Source organism: Cupressus sempervirens, chromosome 10 (genome assembly GCF_028749045.1).
Source record: "Cupressus sempervirens isolate cs-2001-9-10 chromosome 10, ASM2874904v1, whole genome shotgun sequence".
NCBI lineage: Eukaryota > Viridiplantae > Streptophyta > Pinopsida > Cupressales > Cupressaceae > Cupressus > Cupressus sempervirens.
Window position 1 is genome coordinate 781191798 of NC_143127.1, and position 26012 is coordinate 781217809.

Sequence of the window (26012 nt, forward strand, 5' to 3'; positions counted from 1 at the left end):
TTTACTTTTTGTTAAATAATTAAAGAGTTATATTCAACAAATTCACAATTAATTAATTTGTTAATGCTAAGAAAAATTATATTATATGATCCCTCATTGGTAATATATGGGATATGTAATGATACTTTTGTGACAATGGAAGCAATACATAGACTTCAACTAACTGTTTTTTTTGTAACGTTTTTGTTTTTGATGGAGGTTTCAGACCTCCTAGGTACGAGCCCACTGAGGGGCCTTCACACCAACAAAATCACCCAAGGCGTGATCCCGGCCTCATCCCTTATGATGTTGGAGCCTTGCACTCAGCAAGATGGTGGGCTCTTTGTGAGCATTCAACTTCACCAGTAGACCAAAAGCCCATTGACAAACAGTTCTATTTTAATTTTAATAATAATATATAAATGTGTGCATAGACGCTTTGGGATGGATAGACGCTTCCTAATATTATGTGGCATTTAAATTTAATTTTAGAATGGTTCTTCCATGCTATCTACATGGCAAACAATATTTAAACTCGAATGAAACGTGTAAAGTGTAGTTCTAAAAAACTATGTAAGAGAATATTAAAAGCCCTTCTTATATTCACTAAGTAATAATGACCTCAACGTGCCTTGCAGTATACTCTAAAAATGACGAATTAAGTATTCTATACCCCTTTTGGTCACACAAAAGTTTAGTTTGTCTAGTTAAAAATAGAAGCTGTTCTGATCAGTGCGGGCTCAAATGTCGGCCATTGTTTCTTTTCTTATTAGGAGGCTCAATTGGCTTCCGTTGCTGCTAATACAAAGCAAGCCGATGAAGGTGTGATCAATCATGAAAACAGAAAAATGTACTCAGTGAAGGAAATTGACCAATCAATACAGCACAGAGTTGCATGTACCTAACAGGCGTGCTTATTTCGACCAGATAATGATGTCAAGATGATCCAGGACAACAGTTTTATAATTTATTTTAAGACCATGTTGCCCTAAATGTTACAATTCGATAGAACGTTTCGCTTTATCGAAATAATATTAGATCCTGTTGTTTGGGTCAATAATGGTAATTAAAACTATAGAAATATAACAGCATCTAACATTATATAAGTAGATCCTGGTTTTGGGGTATTGATATGCAGCTCGATGTGCCATTGTTAAGAAGAAAATGTGATATTGATACTTATATAGTCTCAAGTATGAATGAGATTTTCATTTTTAGCTGCTGCGAGGGTGAACGCCAGATTGATAGTATTTGTATTGCGCTATCACAAGGCATTCTATTTGTTATACATGTACATCCAATTGAGTTTTGTAATACTGACGTTATGCTGGTTGTTTAAGCTCTTTCCATTATTGATGGGAAAAGATGGTGAAAGTGTAGATGCAAATAGGAGGGAAACAAAACATCTCACCTACATAGGTGTGAGGAAGAGGAAGTGGGGCGTGTGGGTATCAGAAATAAGAAAGCCGAGGCAGGAGAAGAGGATATGGTTGGGTACATTTCCCACACCAGAGATGGCAGCTCGTGCGCATGATGCAGCTTCATTTGCCTTAAGAGGTGAGTCTGCCAATCTGAATTTCCCTGAAATGATTCACTCCCTTCCCCGCCCTGCAACCTCCTCTACAATAGATATTCAGGCTGCTGCTGTCCAAGCTGCATACTTTTCTTCCGAAGAGCAAGAGAAGCAACAAGTACCACAGCCTTGCTCCAACATCAAGACTGATGGAAAGAACAATAGCTATCTTGACTCAAAACCCACATTACACAATCAGTGTGAGCTCAGTAATATTTCAGGAACTGGAATAGTAAACAATGATTCTGTTGATTCCTGGCTTGATTGGCCAAACCTGCTAATGAATATTGAAGATGGAGTGCAGATAGGATATTTTCTTCTGTTTCATAACCCATTTACTGAAGATGAAGTACAAGATCTGATAAAGGGCCACACCACCCTTACCCACTCACAATCAAGAAAGCAACAATATGGAAACCAAGAGAAATATAAAAAAATGCTCCACAAGAAATTTTATTATACTTGAAAATCCTTACAACACCCACAAGATGATATGATAGATATGACTTCTTCAAAAAGATGTTTACAAATTCTTCAACATAAGAGAAATCCCAAATAAGAGTCTTCACACCAAGAGCTTCACCAAAAATTTCTACTTGAAGAGCCAAACCTTTAGAGCTTTCACACCTTGAAGTCTTCACACCTTCTAGCTTCTACTTCTCAAACTTGATTAGAAATGCTCATATGCCTTGCTTAAATAGGCACTTACCACCCCATGCATGGCTTATCCACAACCTTCTAGAATTCCTCCTACACAATATCCGCAACCTTCTAAAACTTTCGTAACCTTCAAGAATTACAACTAAGCACCACCATGTGGCCCAATTAGAAAATTACATTTCCTTTATGGATCACAACAAATATTAAATGCAAGATTTAAGAAACTTTCCACAAGCTTCTAAGATGCCACCTACACACCTCGATTAATGTAATGACAACTATTTTTTTTTTTTCCCTATTTATGCCACCTATGCACCTCGAAAATAAAAATCCTCTTTTCCTTTCTTTTCTCCTTTTTATTTTTTATTATTTCTCCTCTAATTTTCGTCACTTTCTCTCTCCTCCAGATTTTTTTTTAAATTTTTTTTTAAATTTTACATTCAACATGTCTCCCCTTTATTTTGGATGCAAGATGCTCCTGCATCAGACTCCCCAGGTCCGAAAAGATGTTCTAATACCTGGAAGAACATCTTTCGAGATTCAGTACATAAATTCCAAATTGGTTCTTCACATATATGTCCTCCAAATCTTCAACTTGCACACTCTTTCCCTTGTTTTTTTTCTTCTCCTTTACATCCACCACAAGTGTTCTATAGGTTTGCTTCCCATGCTGATTTTCAATCTTCTCAAAATCTACCAACTCAACTCGACTGCCAACACTTAGGTTTCTCCTACCGAGTGCTTCATTCTACAAAGGAATCAAGGAAAACTTCCTACCACCTTTCTCAATAGTAAATACATTCCTAACACAATCATGCATAGCCCTACAATCATACTGCCAAGGTCTACCAAGTAACACATGACAACTGTTCATATCCACAATATCGCACAATACTTGATCCTTATACTGCCCAATCTGAAAATCAACAAGACATTGCTCTCTCACTTCTAAAGCATGCTCACCTTGCAACCAGCCAATTCTATAAGGACAAGGATGTCTCAATCTCTTCAAACCAAGTTTTTGAACCATCTCCTCAGCAACAAGGTTATCAGTACTACCACTATCTATAATCACCTTGCAAAATTTTCCACCAGACTTACAACAAGTCTTGAACAAACTAGTCCTCTGACAAGAATCCAATGTCTTCTTACCCATTAGTACTCGCCGAGCCAACAAACTTTGTCCTTCCTCAGGCTGATTTTCCTGGACTTCAACCTCATTCACAATAGTAGTTGTCCTAACAATAGAACATTCAAAAGATCTATGCCCTTCTTGACCACACTTGAAACAATTACCTCTGAATACACCTCCACCTGTCCTTCTTCTTTGTTCAATAGGTTTTGGTTCACCTTCTACTTTTGGTTTAGCTTGTACCGAACTATCTTGGTTCTCCTTCCCTCGGGAACTACCTTGATTCTTCCTCTTTAGCTTCTCCTTTGTTGTCAAAGCATACTGATAAGCATCCTCAACTGTGGAAATATTTAGCATACCAACCTCATCTTGAATATTGAATCTCAAACCATTAATATACCATGCTACCTTCTTCTTTGACAATTCTCTATGCCCAGACCAAATAGTCAACTTGTAGAACTCCTCAGTGTAATCCTTCACAGTCATATCCTTCTGTTTCAAATTCTGCAACCTCTTAAACAATTCAAGTTCATAATCAGCCAGAATGAACTTTGCCTTTAACTTAGTCACCATCAATTTCCATCTAGTGATCTTCATTTCACCTTCCTCTTCTCTGTCTCTTTGTAGTTCCTTCCAGCAAAGAGCAGCATGTCCCTTCAACTTAGTTTGTGCCAAACTTACTCTCAATGGATCTTCAATACCCTCAAGCTCAAAGTAGTCCTCTAATTCACCAATCCAATCAATTAGGTCTTCAGGATTCAAAGTACCTGAAAAATTAGAAACCTCCATCTTATGCTTCAACTTCAACTGAGATCCAGGTCGAGCAAACTGACTAGCCCTAATTCCAATAGGTCTCTCCTCATGATCACTTCTATCCTCACTAGTAGCTTCAAAGTCTTTAGAAACTTTGTCATATCTGTCTTCAATACCCACATGCCTAGGTACACCACCCAAAGCACTCACAATTTCAGCAATCATGTCACTCTTTATCAATGCAATTTCTGATTTGACCTCTACTCTTATCTTCTCTAAGAGTCTTTCTTCCATCGCTTCACTAAGGTCATCATTTTCCTTGGGGTCCAATCTTCTTGGAGGAATCTTCGAAAAATTTAGCAAACCCTAAACAAATCTACCAATCTAAAAGATCAATCAGCCACAAGATCAACCTTCTTTGCAAATCCTGGTGTAAACTGCCTCACATTCAGTGATCTGTCCACACACTCAGGAACTCCCACTTTGATACCACTTGATAGAGGGCCACACCACCCTTACCCACTCACAATCAAGAAATCAACAATATGGAGACCAAGAGAAATAAAAAAAAATGCTCCACAAGCAATTTTATTATACTTGAAAATCCTTACAACACCCACAAGATGATATGATAGATATGACTTCTTCAAAAAGAAGTTTACAAATTCTTCAACATAAGAGAAATCCCAAATAAGAGTCTTCACACCAAGAGCTTCACCAAAAATTTCTACTTGAAGAGCTAAACCTTTAGAGCTTTCACACCTTGAAGTCTTCACGCCTTATAGCTTCTACTTCTCAAACTTGATTAGAAATGCTCATATGCCTTGCTTAAATAGGCACTTACCACCCTATGCATGGCTTATCCACAACCTTCTAGAATTCCTCCTACACAATATCCACAACCTTCTAAAACTTCCATAACCTTCTAGAATTACAACTAAGCACCACCATGTGGCCCAATTAGAAAATTACATTTCCTTTATGGATCAAAACAAATATTAAATGCAAGATTTAAGAAACTTTCTACAAGCTTCTAAGATGCCACCTACACACCTCGATTAATGTAATGGCAACTATTTTTTTTTATTTTTCTATTTATGCCACCTATGCACCTCAAAAATAAAAATCCTCTTTTCGTTTCTTTTCTCCTTTTTATTTTTTATTATTTCTCCTCTAATTTTCATAACTTTCTCTCTCCTCCAGATTTTTTTTTTTTTTTTTTTAATATTTTACATTCAACATGTCTCCCCTTTATTTTGGATGCAAGATGCTCCTGCATCAAGATCACTACTTTACATCGCTGTGGGATTTCAGTTAGAATGTTAAAGTATGGCTAAACGAGCAATGGAGTGTTCATGAGTTTTTGTTGCTCAGTCTCATGTGAGATGTGTTAAAAGATCATAAAGATGGGTAGTTAAAAGTAATTAGCGCTTTGATAGGCTTCGAGTGGATTATTAAGGTTAGTCTCGTATAATTACACCTCTTGAGATAAAGGAAAAGTTAAAGCTATATGAATGCTTCCATTGAAATCAATTATTTACAAACGATTATATATTGAACGATGCATATATCAAGCACCCTAAATGTTGTTCTTTAGAATGTGTTTCCACAACTTCTGCTTTAGGTTTTCAACATATTAGAATATTGTTTCTTCTGAAACTCGACTTATATGTACATGGTAAAGATCTTCTAATTTAATTTTTCTCTTTTGTGGAACTCCTAGTAATTTATTTGTTATTGTTTTTTATACTAAAATATTACTGAAAAACAATTAGATTATAAAAACAATTAGATCATAAAACGTTTGAAAAAATTGTTGGTCCTTAGTTTTTTTAGTTCAGTCTCATGGGAGATAGGTTAGTGCCAACTACTGAAAAACAACTAAATCATAAAAATGGGCCATTAAAAGTTATGAGGAATATCCTTCGAGTGATTATATTTTGAAATGATATATTGTAGCTTGTACCCAAAATGATGCTCTTTAAAATGTATTTAAACAACTTCTGCTTTAGATTTTCAACATATTAGTGTATGCTTTCTTCCTAAACTCGACTTATATGTACATGCCAAAAGTTTTCAATTTAATTTTTCTCTCTATAAGTTCCTAGTGTCAATACTGAACTGTACTTTTGTCCAATCGTTATTTGGTTCATGTCATTGATGTTTGTATATTCAGTACAACATTATAATGTAAAAGGATTGTTCTATTCAGTCATTCTTAAATATTATGTATTAAGAAAAATATTAAGTTGATTTTTTTTCAACTATTTAATACTTTTAATTTATGAATGAAACATTAGTACTTACTATTTAAGTCATCTGAAAAATATATTATTCATAAAATCAAGTTACATTTTAATGTTTTAAATGAGATCATTATGCATATATTAATGTTATTTGCAAACAGGACTTATTGTACAAAATGAACTAAAGACAAAAATAAAACAAAAAAAAGTTGAATATGGTTTTTTTCAGATTGAAAACACATTGATTTTTTTTCAAAAAAAAAATTATTTTCCATCATAAAATAAGTAGATCATGTATATAAAATGGTGACAATTTCAAAAACAAAATCAATATATTTTCTATTTTTTGAAATTTAGTGAAAGGTACATTTTGCATAGTAGAATGTCATTTGTACTATTTTAAATAATGGTATATTAATGTCTGTAGAACTTTTTCTCATTGAAATATAGTTGAATGAATGAAAAACATGAATTTGTCTATATCATTTGTACTATAGTAAATTAGTTTAAAGATTCAATAACTTTTTACCTAATAGAATTTATTTTTAAATTATTATTAAATAAATAAAAGGTCTTCAACTCCAATTATTGTATTAATTACGAGAATGTCTTGTCACAATAATTATAAAGGTGTAGTTCAAGTTAACAATAACAATATAGTGTGGCAAAATTAATCATGATTTTTTATCCTTAATATAAGAATCAATTAATTTTATACGCATAAGAATCCAATTTAATTATGATGGCATCACACGCTACTTTTAGTAAGAAATCTTAATCCAATTATTTGATTAGATCTTTAACATAATAAGAAAATATTTTTATTTTACCTAGATTTTATGCAATTTTTTTTGTATATACATTATATCAATTTTTTTGTCATGTTTCTTTTTATTTTGTATATTAAACGATTTGATATTCTTTGAATGTTTTTAATAATAAACAAGTTCCATCTAGTGGCATGTACTTGGTGTTAGAATGTATTGTAATAGAAACAACATTCAATATTATAATAATGAATATGTATAGGAAATTGAAGTTTAAAAAGATTAGATATATAGTACAATTATTAATTTTTAATTATGTACTATAGATAATTTTAGTATTGTAATATGTATTATAAAATAATATAATAGAAATTAACTTTGTATGTTGAACACTATTTTAACCATGCATTATGCATTATGTATAGTAAAATATTAAAGAAAATGTAATATATAACTTGCTAATTATTATTTTTCATCAAGAATTAATAAAATAAAATAAAATTTAATGGTAATATCTTAAATTTTAAATAATAATTCAAATTTTAAATTAGGGGTGCTTGTATTTCAATTTTACTATTATATTTTTTCAAATATGAATATAAAATTAAATTTAAAAAAAAAAAAACTATGAAATAAACATTTAAAAAAGTTTACATTGTGTTTTCAAGAAGATTTATATACATTAGAACAATAACTTATTCATGGCATATTTTCATCTATTAGTTTCTTAATAGTAGTTTGTGAATGTAATAATTGTGTATATATCTATATTTATTAGTGAAATTCATGCCGTTAAAAAAGCAATATGGTGGGAGCTCCCAGAAAAGGGGTCTTATAAGAGAAAATGAATTCAAGCAATTAGAATGGAGATAAATAGTTTTTCATAATATATTATATTGATTAAAAATATGAAAACTTTATAAAAATTGAAATGAGGTAAAAATGTTTGCATATAATTGGTTGATATATTCAAAACTAATTCACTAATGAGACATAGTGAATGCAATAGTACATTGCCTACGACAAGTACAATAACATATTTAATTCTAATTAATTTACTAATAATTTTTTTTTAATTAACAATTTTAGTTATAGATGAAGTTTGTAGTTATATTATTGAAGTAGTTGTCCAACATTAAAATGATGTTGCTTAGATATTTTTTTATAATTTTTAAAAAACTTACTATGAATGCTTCTTGTAGTAAATAATCATAGAGTGCTTATACAACAATAACTAAAATATATTTTAGCAAATTAGTTCCTACATGTCATGAGGAAAATGTCTAAAATAGTCTACACAACATATATAACATTTGGTTATAGATTATATCTTTTGTAAAATAAATATCTAATATAATTATGATGGCACAAGATAATATTAACATCAGTTCACTCTAGAATAGAAGATATTTACAACTCTTAAAATATATAATACATAAAAACATTAAAATTTTTAAATATGTTCTCCAAATTTTCAATACTAGTTGGCTAGAGATGGAGCCAAAGAAATATTTGTGAGCAATTCCAAGGTAAAGGTGGGGTTTTTGTTGGTGTTATCTTAGTGGCTGATGCATTTTGACAATATGGAGGTAAGATTTTGGCAAGTCTTCATTTCCATGTGCCTCTTTCTTTGGAATGGTATTCCCTAAAATAGTAGTGGAGATGGGCCTAGAGGTCCTAAGGAGACTCAAAAGACATTTTTAGTTTGTTCCTAAGCCTCCCCAAGGTGGTGTCTTTTTATCTAAACTAGTGGACAAAATGTGCATCCATTTAAAGGATTCTTCCTTAAGTAGGAATCTAGCTAATTTTTCTACCTCACTTGTCAGCAAGTTTGTTGGAAGGAGCCATGACATTTTTTTTTAGGAAATGGGGCCTTTCAACTTGGGTTCTAAAAGGTTTTGTCACATCTTTTGTGCATCCAAAAGGTTTTTTCTATTTCTCCTTCTCCATTAAGGTGGATTTTTTGTGTATTTGAGCAAGTGGTTTGTGGTTTCTAGGTAAGCTACCTTATCAACTTTGTAAATGGTGTCCAAGATTTGACCTTGTGGCCCATCTCTTTGGTGTAGTTCTTTCCTAAATCTGCATTCCTAGAATTCTCATAGAATTCTTGGATGAATAGGTGTTAGAAAGGATTTCTAACTCATTCTAAGAATTCTTTGGTATTGATGTTGTGACTTGCAACTAAGATCTCTCATCAGGTTTTGTGTTTCAGTGGTCCTTATGATGGTGATTCTAGCTTTAGTGGTACTTAAATATAGGCTATTTTTTTTCCTAGCCTTTGGAGTATGATAATTCTACACCATTTTTGGATCTATGTTCAATGGTGGGCCACCTTTCTAATGCTTTCTCTAAGGATCATCTTCCTAAGCCTTCTCCTAAATTTATAGAAATGGCTTTAGGGATAACCTATTGCAGTCTACTTGCAGTGGTTTCTCAAACAACTTCAGGTTTCTTACCAAATTGTTGTGATATTGGGATGGACATGGTCCTCTTCTCTATTTCACCCTCCCAAGTCCCAACAACCATTTTCCCATCCCTAAGTATGTCTTCTTCCCTTGTTTATTTCCCTCCTTACTCCCCCCCCTAAAGTATTTGTCCTTAGTGCCTTAACAAATTTCCTTTTCCACCTTTCCCCTACCCATGTTATCAACTCTCCCTTCTATCATTTCCTCCCTTCTTTTCTCATGGTTTTTACTCCTTTTCCCTCACTTCTCAGTTCCCCTCTCATCCCCTTTGTACTACCCTCCTTTGTCATACCTTTTGTAGTCTCACAAATTTGTGGATGTGGGTTTGTCTCAAAAGACTAGGAAACCTAAATAGCTAAAGATTTTAGGAATATGTTCACTAAGAAATATATTACTCATGGGAGCCAAAGCATTCTTGGGATCTATAATGTAGAGGTTCTCAATGATTGTAGTTTCATATAATATCAAAGGTCTCAATTGTCTCCAAAAGAAGATGTGAGTTAAGAATCTTATAAAAGATCTTAACCCATATATTATTCTATTAAAAGAAACCAAAATATTTTCCTCTTCTTTTTCTTCAGTCAGCAAGTATATTTGGCCCACTTCCCTTCATTTTTACATAATCTCTGAAGATGTGTCTGGCGGTTTTTTATGCTTGTAGAATTGGACTCAACACATGTTATTTTCTCACACCAATGTGGACCTAGAGTGGGACATAACTATTGGTTACACCCCAAATGTGGTTGGGGCTAGGAAGGCTTATTGGAAACAAATCCTTCTAAATAGAAAGTACAACATGTCTGATTAGTAGATAGTGATGGAGGATTTCAACACGTCTCTTTTTCCCTCTGAAAAAATAGGGAGGTGTTATTGATTTTTTGGACTTAATTCTTGATATTGATTATTTTATCTTTGAGGGAAAGCTATGGGATCTGGGACTATAGGTGGGAAATTTACTTTGTCCAACATTCTTTCTAACAAAAACTTGATTAAGGTCAAACTTGATATATGTTTTATATCCTTTAATGGGTACATCATTCATGAGAGCTTGGTTTCTTCTATGGATTAAAGCATCATCTTATTTTATTTAGATGAGACCCTTCTATGATTAAAGATAAATATCCTTTCTGGTTAAAAAATGTGTGGAATCTCAAAGTAGACTTCACCCCTCATCTAAAATATTGGTGGAATTATGAACTAATTGGCACAAACATATTTCATTTAGTGGTTAAACTCAACATTATGAAGGAACTTCTTAAACTATAGAATAATTATTTGGTTGGAAACATTTTTGAGAAAAAAGAAAAAAGAAAAAAAAAATCACTATTTAAAAAAGGAAACAAAATGCTACAACAGATCCTAGTATAGTAAGTCCTAGCTAAGCAACTAGCCCTTAAGATCCTCTTCACTAAAGGAATGTTAAACAATAGTGTCTTTAATCTTACCAAAGTGATCAAGCACCAATCACAAGTTCTCAAGCTAGAAGGTTGAGGCTATTACAACGCAACCCTAAAAAATGAAATGCTAATCACAAGGAGAACCCCTTAATACAAGACAACATATCACAAATTTCCCTTACAAGCACAATGACAACTTTTGACACAAGACCCCAAAAACACACAATATGACTAGGGTTGACTTGAGGATGAACTTGTGGTCTATTCAAGTTCACTACAAGGTAGATTGAAGGTTAAAACTATATTGTGCAACATTTAACCAAATGTTGCTTCATAAATCCACACTAACTTGTAGCCCTTAATTCTAGAAAACATAATTAACTTTAGAAATACTCACATAACTCTATAATAAAATAATATATTCAGATTCCCTTTTGGGCTTTACTAAACATGCCAAAGCACCACATGACTAGATGGTGTAAACATATTAGGTCTTACCTAGTTTCCTCTATGGACAATTAGCCCTATTAGGCCTCCAAATACAAAGGAGATACACTTTTCCAAAAGCCAAACTTTGATATAACAATTGGACCATGAAAGGGCATACAAAAAAGGTCACAAACCTGATTCTAGATCATGTTCACAACTTTAGAGAGAGTTATGGAAGATGCTAACCAACACTAAGACCATGCACATGGGTCTTGTATGCCTAGGGCATCAAATTGATCCTTGCCACCTACACACTCAAACCTAAAAGAAAAAACATATTAATGAAAATGGTCAACACTTGGAATTCACTAGTGGTCACTAGATTCCCATGGTGAAATCCTAAGATATGGCAAATTTTGCTTGAAACCCTAGGTATGATAACTTTTTGAAACAACTTCTACAAAAGCTTCAATATCTTGAGTTTGGAGATTGATCAAGACTTTAAACCTAATGCATTTGAAATTTATTTCATCAACCAATGAAAAAATGTAGATTGATCTCCCTGATGTGTTTCTAAACATCTGTAAAACCTATTACAACATGGAATTAGCAAGAAATTTGAATTATTTTATTGATTCAAAGGTAAAAGTACACAATTTTATTCTATCACCCACCTAAAAGGGCTTATGTAGGCATCCCCAATTCTTGAAACATATTTTCAAACCAAAATTTTCCACTAGGGAGTGACAAGTTGCTTGACTACTTTTTAGAAATTTGTGCAATTTGTGCAACTTTTGCAATTCTTTATCAAAACATGATCAAAATTAACCTAAATCATCCAACTAGGACCAAATCATGCTAAAACATTAAATAAAAATCTATCATAAGATATTAGACCATTTAACCACTTTTGATGATAGTTGACCAAGGGCTTATAATTGTGCCAAACTTGGAATTAGGTCATTACAAGAGGGTCTATATGCATAGAAAAAAAAATTATCATATCTTATATCTTCTTATGGCCTTGAAGATGTCCTTGAAATGTATCAAGACTCTTCTTTTTTGAGGGTGCTCTTGCACCATACTTCCCCTAACTATTTAAACTCAAGTTCCCACTTTAGGTTAACTACTTAATAGATGTGCCATGTTGATTTATCTAATCCTCTTTCATCTAAGTTACATCAATGTTAGGGAGTCCTTTCAATTTCACCAAATTATATATGTACTAGTTGTGCCTTGTTTGTTTCAACAAATTGATTCCAAGTATTTCTTCCAGCACACTTGGTCTACTTTGAGGGAGGTTGGTAGCATATTCTTCATCCACTTCAACTTTTAGGGAGTGAAGTCTTCAAAATTGAATATTAGAGAGATTTTCAAGATAGGGGGAAGAGATATTTCTTAGGCATTCTCATCCATTTTGTTGAGTATGGTACATGGCCCAACCTTCTTCATGTCAAGTTTTGTATACCTACCCTTAGGTAGTCTCTCTTTCATCATGAATGACTATATCTTGTCTCTAATATTAAAATGGGCTTCTCTTATCTACCTGTTCTTTATACTTCATGGTGGATCTTTGCAAGGCTCCCTTCTGTTCATTCTACACCTTGGTTATTAGCTCTGCAAGCTTCTCTACTTGTGCACTGACTCTAAAATCTAATGGTAACTCTACTAGATCCAAGGGAACTTTAGGATGGAGGCCATAGATAATTTAGAAAGGATTTTTTCTAGTTGATCTATTCATGGAATCATTGATGACAAATTCTACTTGAAGTAAGAGAAAATCCCAACTTTGAGAATGTTGTTTGGTGAGACATCTTAGAAGGTTTCCTAATGGCCTATTGTTGGAAATATAAGAGAAAATGAGAGGGGAGGAGTGAATTAGTTACCACAAAAAAAATTCAAATATCCCTTAAGATGTCAATACAATTCAAAATGAATACTCCAATGAAATTGAAATATTCTTGTAACTTGATTAACACTAAGAATTACTGTCACTCAAAAAACATTGAAATAATTCCTTCTAAAGATGTTTAGTGTGATTAAATTTAATTGACTTAGTTGTAGAATCATAAAGAAAAAAACATGAATACAAGAGACACCAAGATTTAACATGGAAACCCAATTTGGGAAAAACCACCAATTGAAACTAGTTATTATTTTTTGCTCCTCTAAAGTGAGCCCTATTAGGAGCCAACACTATTAAAAGTTACAAAACACACTGTTAGTTGTGACCCTATTAAAGGATTTATTTTACCTTGTTAGGTGTGGTCTTATTAGAGGTCTTTGGATGCTTCAATCTAGAAATTCCACCTTGTTAGAGGATTTGGAAAATACTTATTAAGCTGACTTTGTTAGGAGATTTCACTCCTACAATTATTAGAAAGTAACAATGATATGACCTGATTATTGATACAACTATATATGTTGATTTTAGATCATTGTTCTACATTGAATACTTGATCCTCCTTGATGAGAATTTTCTTTGAATATTAGTCAACTTAGATAGTCTAATATCCTTCCAAATCTCTTCAAGTTGATTTATCTTTTCAATCCCATACTTCTTCTCTAATTCAATCCTCAAATTGACCTTATATTTCTATGTTTTACCTTGTCAAGTCAACTTAAATACAATTTCAAAAAAATGTAATTCATCTCATGAGTCGACTAGAGCTAACCAACAAAATTGTCACATCAAACATAATGATATAGGAAAATCCTTCATTATTTGACCCAACTCTATCAACACTAACTCAGTAACAAATTTCCTTTAGACTTCCTTTGGAAATCGAGTGAGCTTGGTTAACATCGGTTCCATGCCAAATTTTCTTAGGTGACCGAGTGATCTTGTTAGACATTCACTTTGAACTTGGTTAATATTAAAATCATTTTCATACACTAGAACTTCCTTTGACTCTCGAGTGAGCTTAGCATATAGTGATTTCTTGGCATATGCTTGATTTCTATGTAACATCAAAGACAACATACAATTGAATGATTGTATCCAATAATCTCCCTCTTTTGCATTGATGACAACACAAGTTTTCAAGATACATGGAAATTTTAGAAAAAAAAAAGTAATGATAATATCCTTAGTTTCATTATGATTCTTATCCATGAGAACTCCCTCTTTTACCAATCTCTTATTGCAATGACTATGCAATATCTCCTTCTAACAATAAAATCTTTGTCTTTGATATCAACACAAAATTTTTGATATGACAAATTCTCCCTTTTTGACATCTCAAACATTAACAAAAATTTACCTGATATATGACATAAAACTCTTCCTCTTTGACATCTTATGCCAAAGCCAATAATCAATGTGGTTTCCATGTACCTGATGTACAGATTCATATGCAATCTATTTTGTCAATACTGCATCAACGTCACTAATCCTAAACATGCTTGCTTGATGCATCACTAAAATTTGATTAGTGAGCTTTAGATAGGGGAATGGCCCCTAGCTTACCTCTTAGATACAAGAATGCATCTTTAGGTAATGGCTTGGTGAATATGTTTGCAATCTATTCTTTTGTATTCAAATATTCCAATCTCACCTCCTTGTCTTGCACCAATTCTATCAAGAAATGATATTTTATTGCAATGTGCTCGGTTTTGGTATGCATCATTGGATTCTTGGATATTTTTATATTACTAGTATTATCACATAAGATAAAAAATAGGTCATTGATCTCCTCCATACCTGATGACAGTTGTTTTAACCACATAATGTTAGAACCATTAACTATTGCGACAACATATTTCACTTCTATTGTAGACTAAGAAATGCAATGATGCTTCTTTCGTGCTCAAGATACTAGACTCTTTCCAAGAACAAGTGGTCCAACACTAGTGCTCTTTCTATCATCAACACTTCTTGCACAGTCAACGAATGCTCTCAATTCAAAGTTTTCTCCTTTATTATACCACAAACAATAATCTTTAGTACCTTTTAGATACCTCATGATTCTTTTTATTTCCACCATATGATTCTCTTTGGGATTATCATAGAATCTAGCTACCATACCAATTCCTAATGCTATATCAAGTCTTATGTGTACCACATACTGAAGTTTTCCAATCATAGATGTAGTCTAATCTACCTCCTTGGAATCATCATTTTTTGAAAGCTTATGTCTAGTAGACATAGGTGTTCAAACTGGTCTAGAATCCTCCATTCTAAATTTCTTTAGTATTTCATTGATGTATTTTGACTGAGTAATGTCATCCTTCATCTATTGAATCTTAAGAAAACAAAGAATTTAACCTCTCCAAAAATTGACATTTCAAATTCCTTACTTATTTTGATATAAAAATATTTCCACAAATCATCATTTCCAGTGAATAATGTATCATCTACAAATATTTCTACCAACACAATCTTCTTATCTAGTCCTTTTTTATTTATAGGTTATTGTTATGATTAGTTTTTTGAAAACCAATATTTATGAGATAATTATGCGACCTTTCATACCAAGCTCTAGGGGATTGTTTAAGACCATACAAAGTTTTATGTAGTCTATGAACCATGTCCCTTTTACTAGGATCATTTAAACCTTCTAGTTTCTCAATGTAGACTTGCTTTTTAAGATTCCAATCAAGAATTTTGATTTCACATCAATATGATATACTTTGAATTCTTTGTCTATTGCATATGCATGAAGTGTTCTAACACATTCTATTCTAGTAACAAGACCAAAAGTATCTCCATAATTAATACCTTCTTCTTGAGCATAACCCTTGCACACAAACCTTGCCTTATTTTTAAAAACTTTTCCATTCTCATTCAATTTATTTATTTGTACCCATTTTGTGCAAATTATATTCTTGTTCTTGGGTCTAAGAACAAGAGTCCAAGTTTTGTTCCTTTCAATCTGATCAATCTCTTCATTCATTGCCTTAATCTAACTTTAATTTTCTAATCCATCTTTGATAGTTCTAGGTTCAAACCTAGTAAGAAAACATGTACCTTTTAATTTGTTCCATTTCATTATTCCTTTTGATTTATCTCCAATAATTTTCTTAGGTGCATGATGCCTTTGGACATATCTAGCAAGTCTAGGCTCCTTCTTTCTAAATTTACTAGGTTCATCATGATCTTTTAAATCATGCTTGGGTCCAACTATCTATGACTTGGGTCCATAAGATGACTTCATTTGCACTGGTTGAAACTCAAATCCTTCTGAATGTGAATCAAGTCCTTCAAATTGTGACTCAGGTTGCACTAGGGGTTTTAGGGACTCTGGTGGTAAATAATACTAATTTCAATTTTCTTGAACTTTAGATAAAGTATTAGGATAGTAGTAAACAAAGTTTATGTAGTTTTTAGGTTCTTCCTTTCTCTATTATTTAGACTCTTCTACAAATTCATCAATCTCTACATGTGCACCTTCTATAACTTTTTGAGTAGATAGATTCAAATATTTGTATGCTTCTCTTATTGGAGTATCCTAATAATATGCCTTCATCACTTTCCAGATCAAATTTTCCTTTTATAACATTTTCTATGAAATACTTTGAAATAAAAAACATTATCATTATAGTGATATCATAACTCAAAAGTTGTTTGATCTCAGTCTTTCAACTAAACTTGGTTGAAGGTATGAACTACAGTGCTAATTTTGTCCTTCTAGTATTTGATAGAAAGATTCTTCTCTATCATCTATGTCCTTGCACAATTGATGATTGATCTATTCCTTCTCTTAGCTATGTCATCCTGGTGAGGTGTACCCCATGTAGATACCTATCTTTTGATTCTCATTTCATTGTAGAATTCATTGAATTCATTTGAGATGAATTCACATCCTATATCTAACCTTAGACACTTTAGTTTCTTTTCAATTTCTTTCTCAACCCTTGCAAGATACCATTTAAATTTTTGAAAAGCTTCTAATTTATCCTTTAAATACATAGATGTCATTATCCTATAATAATTATCAATAAAATAGTTAAAGCACTTATTTTAGAATAGCTTTGTATGCCAATAGGTCCATACAGGTCTATATGAACTAGCTCAAAGACTTCTTCAGAATGATAGTTCTTTCTTTTAAAATTTGTCTTTCCCATATTTTTATATTGACAATTCTTTCACATGCCCATATTATATTTCTTTATGCTTGGAGTGCCTATAACCCTTTGATTCTCTCTTATGTTGACTAGGTTATCAAAATTCATATGACACAACCTTTTATGTTGTAACTAGCTTTCTTCTAGTTGAGCTATGAAACATGAATTTATAGTTAGAACTAGGTAGAATAGATTACCTCTTGTTTGATTTCTAGTCCCAACTAGATTTCCATTTCCATCCAGCAACTTGGCTTTCCTATTCATGAATTCTACCTTGAATCCAATGTTATTCAATTGTGCCACACTAAGAAGATTATTCTTTAGTCATTCAACCCAATAAGCATTATCATGTTTGCTATCATTGGCTAGTGCAATACAACCTTTTCCCTTCACATAACAAGGTTCATCATTTTTGAATCTAACACTCCCACCATCATAGTCTTCCAAGTGCTCAAATTTATATTTATAACCAATCATGTGGTGACAACACCCACTATCAATAATCCATGTATCATTCTTACTAACATGAGAGATGAGGGCCATCTTATAATTCTCACCATTTGATCCATCCTTAATATAAATGTAAACTATTTCATCTTCTTCCCTACTATCAAAATCCTTAGCCATGTAACAATATTTCTTACCTCTATCCTTGTGGTCTTTGTATCTTTTAAAATAATTCTTTCCTTTGTACTTGTCATGCTTCTTTTCCTCATTGCATTATTTGTTTGGAAACCTTGCAACAATGTGAGCAACTTATTCACAAGAAAAGTAGATCAAATAATTTTTCCTTTGTACTTTCCTTTGCATTTGAGAAATCTTCTTGGAAGCAATGCTTCAATGATTTCAAGATCATCATCAAAACTATCTTCCTCTTCACTATCAAACTTCTTGCTTTTAGACTTTTTGTTTTTCTTCTTGAGTGATAGCTTGGCATGAAATGAAAACTTAAGGTTACTAGAGTTAGGATAATAATTATAAAATTTATTTAACTCAAATGTTTTCAACCTTCTCACTAGTGCATCCAAGGTTATGTGATTCTTAGGATCACATCTCATTTCTTGAATAGTTGACACTCTAATTATATAAATAGGAAGAAGTGTTATGAGTACTTTGTTGACCACTATTACATCATCAATTTTCCTACCCAAGGCTTTGATTGCACTCATAGTACCTTTGATTCTTTTACTATACTATGCAATGTTCTCATCTTCTTTCATCTTCATCTGATCAAAATGACCTCAAAGACATTTTTCCTTAGCTCTCCTTACATTATCATTACCTCCATAGATATCCTTCATCTTTTTCTACATTTCATGTGCAATAACATAGTCATTGACTTCATCAAATTTAGCATAATTAAGAGTGGAAGCAGTGTCAATCATATTATGTTATGGTTCTTCTTTTTTGTAATTTGTTCCACTATCAAAGTCCCAGTTGGTGCCACATATTTTTTTCTTGATATTTCAAGCCTATATCACTAATGGTTTCCAAATAGAGCTTCATAACTTTGTGTTATGCTTGGAAGTTGTCTCTATTTGGATTAGGAATCTCCCTTCTGTAAGAAATCTTGATCTTTAGCTTAGACCCTTGAAACCTTCTCTGCAAGCACCAAAAGCTCTAACACCAATTGTTGGAAGTATAAGAGCAGTAACTAAGTGGGTGGGAGTTAATCAATTTCCACAAAAAAAAATCCAAGATCATTGAAGATGTGAATACAATTCAAAACCAATACTCAGCTGAAATGGAAATGTTGTTCTAACTCAGTTAACATAGAAACACTTATTTAACACTAAGAATTACTATCACTCGAAAAAAACTAAAATAATTGCTTCTTGAGATATTTATTTTGATTAAACTTAATTAACTTAGTTGTAGAATCATAAAAAAAAAACATGAACACAAGAGACACCAAGATTTAACATTGAAACCCAATTTGGGGACAACCACCAATTGCAACAAGTTAATTTTTTTCACTCTTCTAAAGTGACCCTTGTTAGGAGCCAACCCATTAAAGGTTACAAAAAATGCTATTAGGTGTGACAATATTGAAAGATTTAGTTCACCCTATTATGAGTGACCTTGTTAGAGGTCTTTAGGCACTTCAATATAGAAATGCCACCTTGTTAGAGGATTTGGGAAATAGCTATTAAGATGACTATGTTAGGAGATTTGATTCACTACTAAAATTATTATAAAGTAACAATGATATGACCTGATTATTGATGAAACTATATTTTCTAATTTGCGATCTTTATTTTGGCTTGCATAATTGATCTTCCTTTATGAGAATGTTCTTTGTAGCTCAGTCAACTCAGATACTCTAATATCCTTCCAGTTCACTTTTGTTGATTTATATTTTCAATCCCATTATTTTTCTCTAATTCAATCCTTAATTTGACGATATATTTATATTTTTTTATCTTACCAAGTAATCTTGAATACAATTAAAAAAAAATTAAATTCATCCCATGAGTCAAATAGAACTAACCAAGAAAATTTTCCTATCAAATATACTAATATAGGAAAAGCCTTCATTCGCCGACCTAACTCAATCATCTCTAACTAAGAAATGACTTTCCTTTAGACTTTCTTGGTTAACTAAGTGAGCTCATTTACCACTAGTTCCCATGCCTACTTGCCTTAGGCAATTGAGTGAGCTTAGGAGGCATTCACTTTGAACTTGGTCAATATTGAATTGCTCATCATACACTAGAACTTCCTTTGACTCTTGAGTGAGCTCGACATATAATTGACATCTATGTAACATCAAAGAGAACATACAATTGAATGATTGTATCCAACACCTATTTACTGCCTCAGTCTGCCCATCAATTTGTGGGTGATAGGTGATAGGTTAAGTTTGTTTCAAGCTTCTTGAAAAAAGTTCTCCAAGAATGTCCTTGAAACTTGACATCTGTTTCTAAAACTATAGTTTGAGGTAGGCCATAAATTCTAACGACCTCTTTGAAAAAGAGAAGTGCAATATGTAATACATCATTTGTGCTTTTTTAGGGTACAAAGTCAATCATCTTGTTGGACCTATCCATTATGAAAAACATGCTATCATATCCCTATTTTATTCTAGGAAAACCCATTACATAATCCATTGAAATTGATTCCAAAGGTTTTGTGAGAATTGGAAATGTCTGATACAATCATTGGTTTGTGGATACTCCTTTTTATTTTTGATAGATTGTGTAAGATTCAATGAACTTTGTAACATCATTACCCATCTTTGGCCAAAAATAGCTTTTCTTTACCATGTATAATGTCTTTTCTGTTCCATAGTGACCACCTATGCCACCACAATGCTTCTCCCTAATGATTTTTTTCCTCATGGAATATTTAAGGATGCATAATTGAGCCCCTTAGAATAGGAGTCCATTCTAAATCAAATAATTAGAGAAATCAGTATGGTACTTGCCTACCATTTTGGTGTAAACTTCAAAAGCCTCTCCAAATTATGAATCACTTGCATACAAGTGTTTTAGTGATTCTATGCCCACACTCTAGAGTTGAACTTTTTCTAACAATCCTATCCTTTTGCTAAGGGCATTAGCCACCTTGTTTACCACTCTATTTTTTCACTTGATATTAAGCGTATATGCTTGTAGTTGTTCCATCCATTTAAGATGCTTCATTCATAACATTTTCCTGAAAATTAAGGAAACTAAATGCATGATTATTAGTATAAGCTACATATTATTTATGGATTAGGTAGTGTCTTCATTTATTTAGGGCCTACACCATGGCATATAATTCAAAATCATATATAGAATACCTTTTTTTGCCTCATTGATTTTCTCTAAGAAGAATGCTACTACTTTACCTTCTTGTCTTAGGACAACACCTATTGTCAAGTTGCTTACATCTGTATCAATGATGAATGCCTTGCTAAAGTATCGAAGCACCAAGATTGGGTATCAAGATACCCTATTCTTCATGTATTGAAAGGTGTCATTAGCTTCTTTGGTCCAAGTAAACTTGTTCTTCCTTCCTCCATTAATGGTGTCTGGAATAGGAGCTCCTACATGACTGGAATTCTTAATGAATTTCCTATAAAAGTGGTAAGGCCATTAAAGCTCCTTGCATGACCTTGGTTCTTTGGTGGAGGCCAGTTGACAATGGCTTCAACCTTCTCAAGGTCCATCTTTAGGGTGCCTTTTGAGATGACAAAGCCTAGGAATACAAGTTCCTTCTTCATGAATATGGACTTTCCCAAGCTGATCACCAACTTATGTTGATGAAGTCTCATCAAAACTTGTTCTAGATGACCAAGATTTTGTTCTCTACTATAGCTAAAGATTAGTATATAATCAAGGTATACAACAATAAATTTTCCATTAAAATCAATAAATATGTCTTTCATGAGTCTCATCAATGTACTAGGTGCATTACTGAACCAAAATAGCATAGCCAACCATTCAAAAAGACCTTCTTATGTTTTAAATGATATCTTCCATTCATCTCCTAGCTTGAATATGATTTGGTGATAGCTTGATTTCAAGTCAATCTTTGTAAAGTAGCAAGCACCTTCTAGTTGGTCTAGTAAATCCTCAATAATTGGAATAAGGAACCTAAACTTTATAAACATCTTCTTTATGGCCCTATTATCAGTACATAATCTCCATTTTTTATCCTTTTTGGGGAATGGATTGATGGAAGCATACATAGATTGATACTTATTATATCAAACATTCTAAAGAAAATCATTCACTTGTATTACAATCTCTACATGTTGTGATAGAGTCACCTTATAATGTCCTTTGTTATGTAAGGATGATACAAGAATCAAGTCAATTTGATGACTGGTATATCTTAACGGAGGGAGGTTTGTGGGTAAGTCACTAATAGTCACATCATTGTAAGTTTTCAATAGGTCTTTGATTTCATTTATTATTAGCTCCATGTCCTTGGAATTGATGTTTTCCTTTGGTTTATAAACAAGTATAAATCCTTGGGATGTGTATTCCTTCAATTCTTTGAAAATTTCCTTCTCTCCTATGGTGACTATAGTAGATTCTTCCTTAGTATTAGCCAATGGTTTCATTGTGAAGGTTATCACATTCTTTGTTATGCAATAGGTTTTTTTCTACAATGGTGTGTGGAATCTACATCAAATTACCAAGGTATACCAAGGAGAATGTGGGAGGTATCCATATCAACTACATCACAAATAACCTTCCCCTAAAGTTTGAAATAGAGAATTCTACTCAAGCTTGTTTAGTTACCAAGGCTTGATGACCTTTATGAAAGGAAAAGGGATGGGGCTTCTTAGGTAGTTCTAATTTTTCAACCATTTCAAATGAAACCAATTTTTTATTTGAACTAGAATCAATTAAAATACTACATACCTTTCCTTGGGAATTGATCTATGTTTTGAATAGATTCTTCCTTCGGGGTGGGTCTTGGGTCTAAGGGATTTGCAAGAAATCCTAGAACAACATTAGACATGTGCCATATTTAGGTTCTATATAGCTATTATCTTGCTAGTCCTCTTTGATGACTTGTGCTCTCCTCTACCCTTGGTTATTGTTCCTCTATTTAGACCATCTTCCTGCATGGTGACCCAATTTCTTGCAGTTGTAGCATTTGATAGGGTCATTGCCTCTTCCTCTACCTTTATTCAAGGATTCACCTCATCTATAGTTCCCTCTAGAACCTTACTCTCCCTGATCCTTATCACTTTGGCTTTGATCAATAGTCTTATTTCCACTATTCTACCCCTTATTCAAAGAAATGTTCTTTCCCTTGAAGTCCTTATTGTTGTTCGTTTCCTTACCTTTTTCTTGGTCTTGTTAACTCTTTCATTTGTCCTCTATTTTGATGACTAACTCATAGCACTTGTTCATAGAAGTAGGCATGTGTAGACTTACTCTTCCTTGAATGGGTACCTTGAGGCCATTCATGTACCTAGCAATTTTTCTTCCTCATCCTCCATTGTGTTTGTTTACATGCACATTTTTTGGAACTCCTCTATATAGGAACACACCTCTAAGTCTGTTTTCTTCAAATTAAATTTCCTTCTATGGAGGTTTGCCCCATAGTCATTAGGCACATGGGTCACCCTTTCAGTTTGGATGAAGTTCCAACAAGTTAGGGCTACTCCCTTCAACTTGGAATTTTCCATTTTTAGTCTTTGTTTCTCTGGAATGTCTTCACATTCAAATATAATTATCAAAGCCTCAATCCAATCTAAGGCCACATAGTTATTCTTCTTACTCCTGAATGTTGGTAGTTCCAACTCTCCTTCCATGGTCTTTTTTTCCATGGATTTGAGAAGGTTTGATAGAGGTCTCTATTCTGCAGGCACTTCACCATCTTGATTAGGGTCTTTTGCTTCTTCATCCTTGTCATCTTTAGAATGCGCCTCTCTATTCTTGTCTAACTTTCATTCATGTTTTTACAACCTCTTTGTTAGAGAAACATTTGTTTCCCTCTGTTCTCTCATGATCTTTGCAAGTTTTTCATTTGTTACCCTGGTAGGCATTTCTTCATCTTTAGTAAGAGACATGGATTTGATACCACTTGATGCATTGGAGCCTATTGTAGTGAGTCTTAGATGACCAACTAGCCCTTGAGATCCTCTTCAATGAAGGAATTCCCTACAATAGTGTCTTTAATCCTATCGAAGTGCTCAAGTAATCATCACAAGTGCTCAAATTAGAACATTAAGGTTATCAAAGCCCAACCCTAAAAAAGAAAATCCCAATCACAAGGATAACCACTTAATACAAGACACATTATCACAAATTCCCTTACAAACACTAATAACTTTTGACACAAGCCCCAAAAACACACAATATGACCAGGGGTCACTCAAGGATGAACTTGTGGCCTATTCAAATCCATTAAAAGGGGAATTGAAGGTTAGAACTAGGCTTTGAAATTTTTAAACTAATGTTGCTTCAAAAATCCAAACTTTAGGCTTGTATCCATTAATTCTAAAAAACAAACTTAATTGTTCTTCTTCATCCCTATCATCTTATAACCTATTTGCTAGAAAAACATTGGTTTCCCTTTCTTCTCTCATAATCTTTGTAAGTTCTTCATTTGTTACCCTGGTAGGTGTTTCTTCATCTTCAGTAAGAGACATGGCTCTGATACCACTTGATGCATTGGAGCCTAGTGTAGTAAGTCTTAGATGACCAATTAGCCCTTAAGATCCTCTTCACTAAAGAAATGCCCAACAATAATGTATTTAATCCTGCCAAAGTGCTCAAGAAATCATCACAAGTGCTCAAATTAGAATTTTAAGGTTATCACAACCCAACCCTACATAAGGAATTCCCAATCAAAAGGATAACCCACTAATACAAGACAACTTATCACAAATTGCCCTTACAATCATAATGACAACTTTTGACATAAGACCCCAAAAAGACACAATAGGACCAAGGGTGACTTGAGGATGAACATGTGGTCTATTAAGGTCCATTACAAGGTGGATTGGAGGTTAAAAACATATTGTACAATATTTAACCAAAATTTGGTTAAAAAATCCACACTTTAGGCTTCTAGCCCTTAATTCTAAAACAAAGACTTAAGTTTAGAAATCTTCACATAACCCTATAAGAAAATAATATATTTAGATACTCTTTTGGGATTTATGAAAAATGCCAAAGAACAAGGAGTTGATGATATAAAAAAATTTGGTTTTAAATACCTAGTTTCTTCTCTAGGCAATTAGCCCTATTAGCCCTCCAAATATGAAGGATGTACACTTTTCCAATTCCCAAACTTCAATATAAAAATTGGATCATGAAGGGGCATATAAAAACAAGTCAAAAACCTGATTTTAGATCTTGATGACAAATTTTGAGGGAGCTATGGGATATGTTCACCAACACTTAGAGCATGCACATGGGTCTTGCATGCCTAGGGCATCAAATTTGTCCTTGCCACCTACACATTCAAATACGAAACCAAAAACTTCTTAATATACATGGTCAAGACTTGGATTTCTCCAAAGGTCATTAGATACCCATGGTGAAATCCCACTTGATATGGAAAATTTTGCTTGAAACCTAGGTATGAAAATCTTTTGAAACAAATTCTACAAAACCTTCAATATCTTGAGTTAGGAGATTGATAAGGACTTCAAAAAAAATGCATCTAAAGGTATTTCATCAACCAATCAAAAAATGTAGATTGATTACATTGATGTGTTTGTATCCATCCATATAACCTATTATAGTATGGAATTTGTAGGAAATTTGAGTTATTTTATTGATTTGAAGGAAAAAGTACACAAAGTTATCCTACCACCCACCTAAAAGGGCTCATGTAGGAATCCATTTCACTTTTTTTTTTTGTTTTCTCAATGATTTTAAATGCATTTTAAAGATTGATTTTAATTTTTTTAAATGGGGACCCATTTTTTGAATTTCAAATAACAAATGCCTATTTCTTACAAAATGGGGTGAGATTTTTTTTCTTGCCTCAAATTTTGGTTTGGGATAGGCTTAGTTAGACCAAGTTTATGTCTTGTCCTCTCAAGATTTGTGCAATTCATTGAATTGAAAAATTCATGCCTTGCCAT

At 32.9% G+C, this 26012-nt stretch overlaps 1 protein-coding gene across 1 annotated transcript in view; it reads left to right on the forward strand.

Moving 5' to 3' along the window:
• Window positions 1-1334: 1334 nt before the first annotated feature.
• Window positions 1335-26012, forward strand: part of LOC149536209 (ethylene-responsive transcription factor ERF024-like) — a 51351-nt gene continuing 26673 nt past the window's right edge. The window contains exon 1 of the mRNA XM_089806248.1: window positions 1335-1901. Within this exon, the coding sequence (XP_089662374.1) occupies window positions 1335-1901 (567 nt within the window). The remainder of the gene's footprint in view (window positions 1902-26012) is intronic.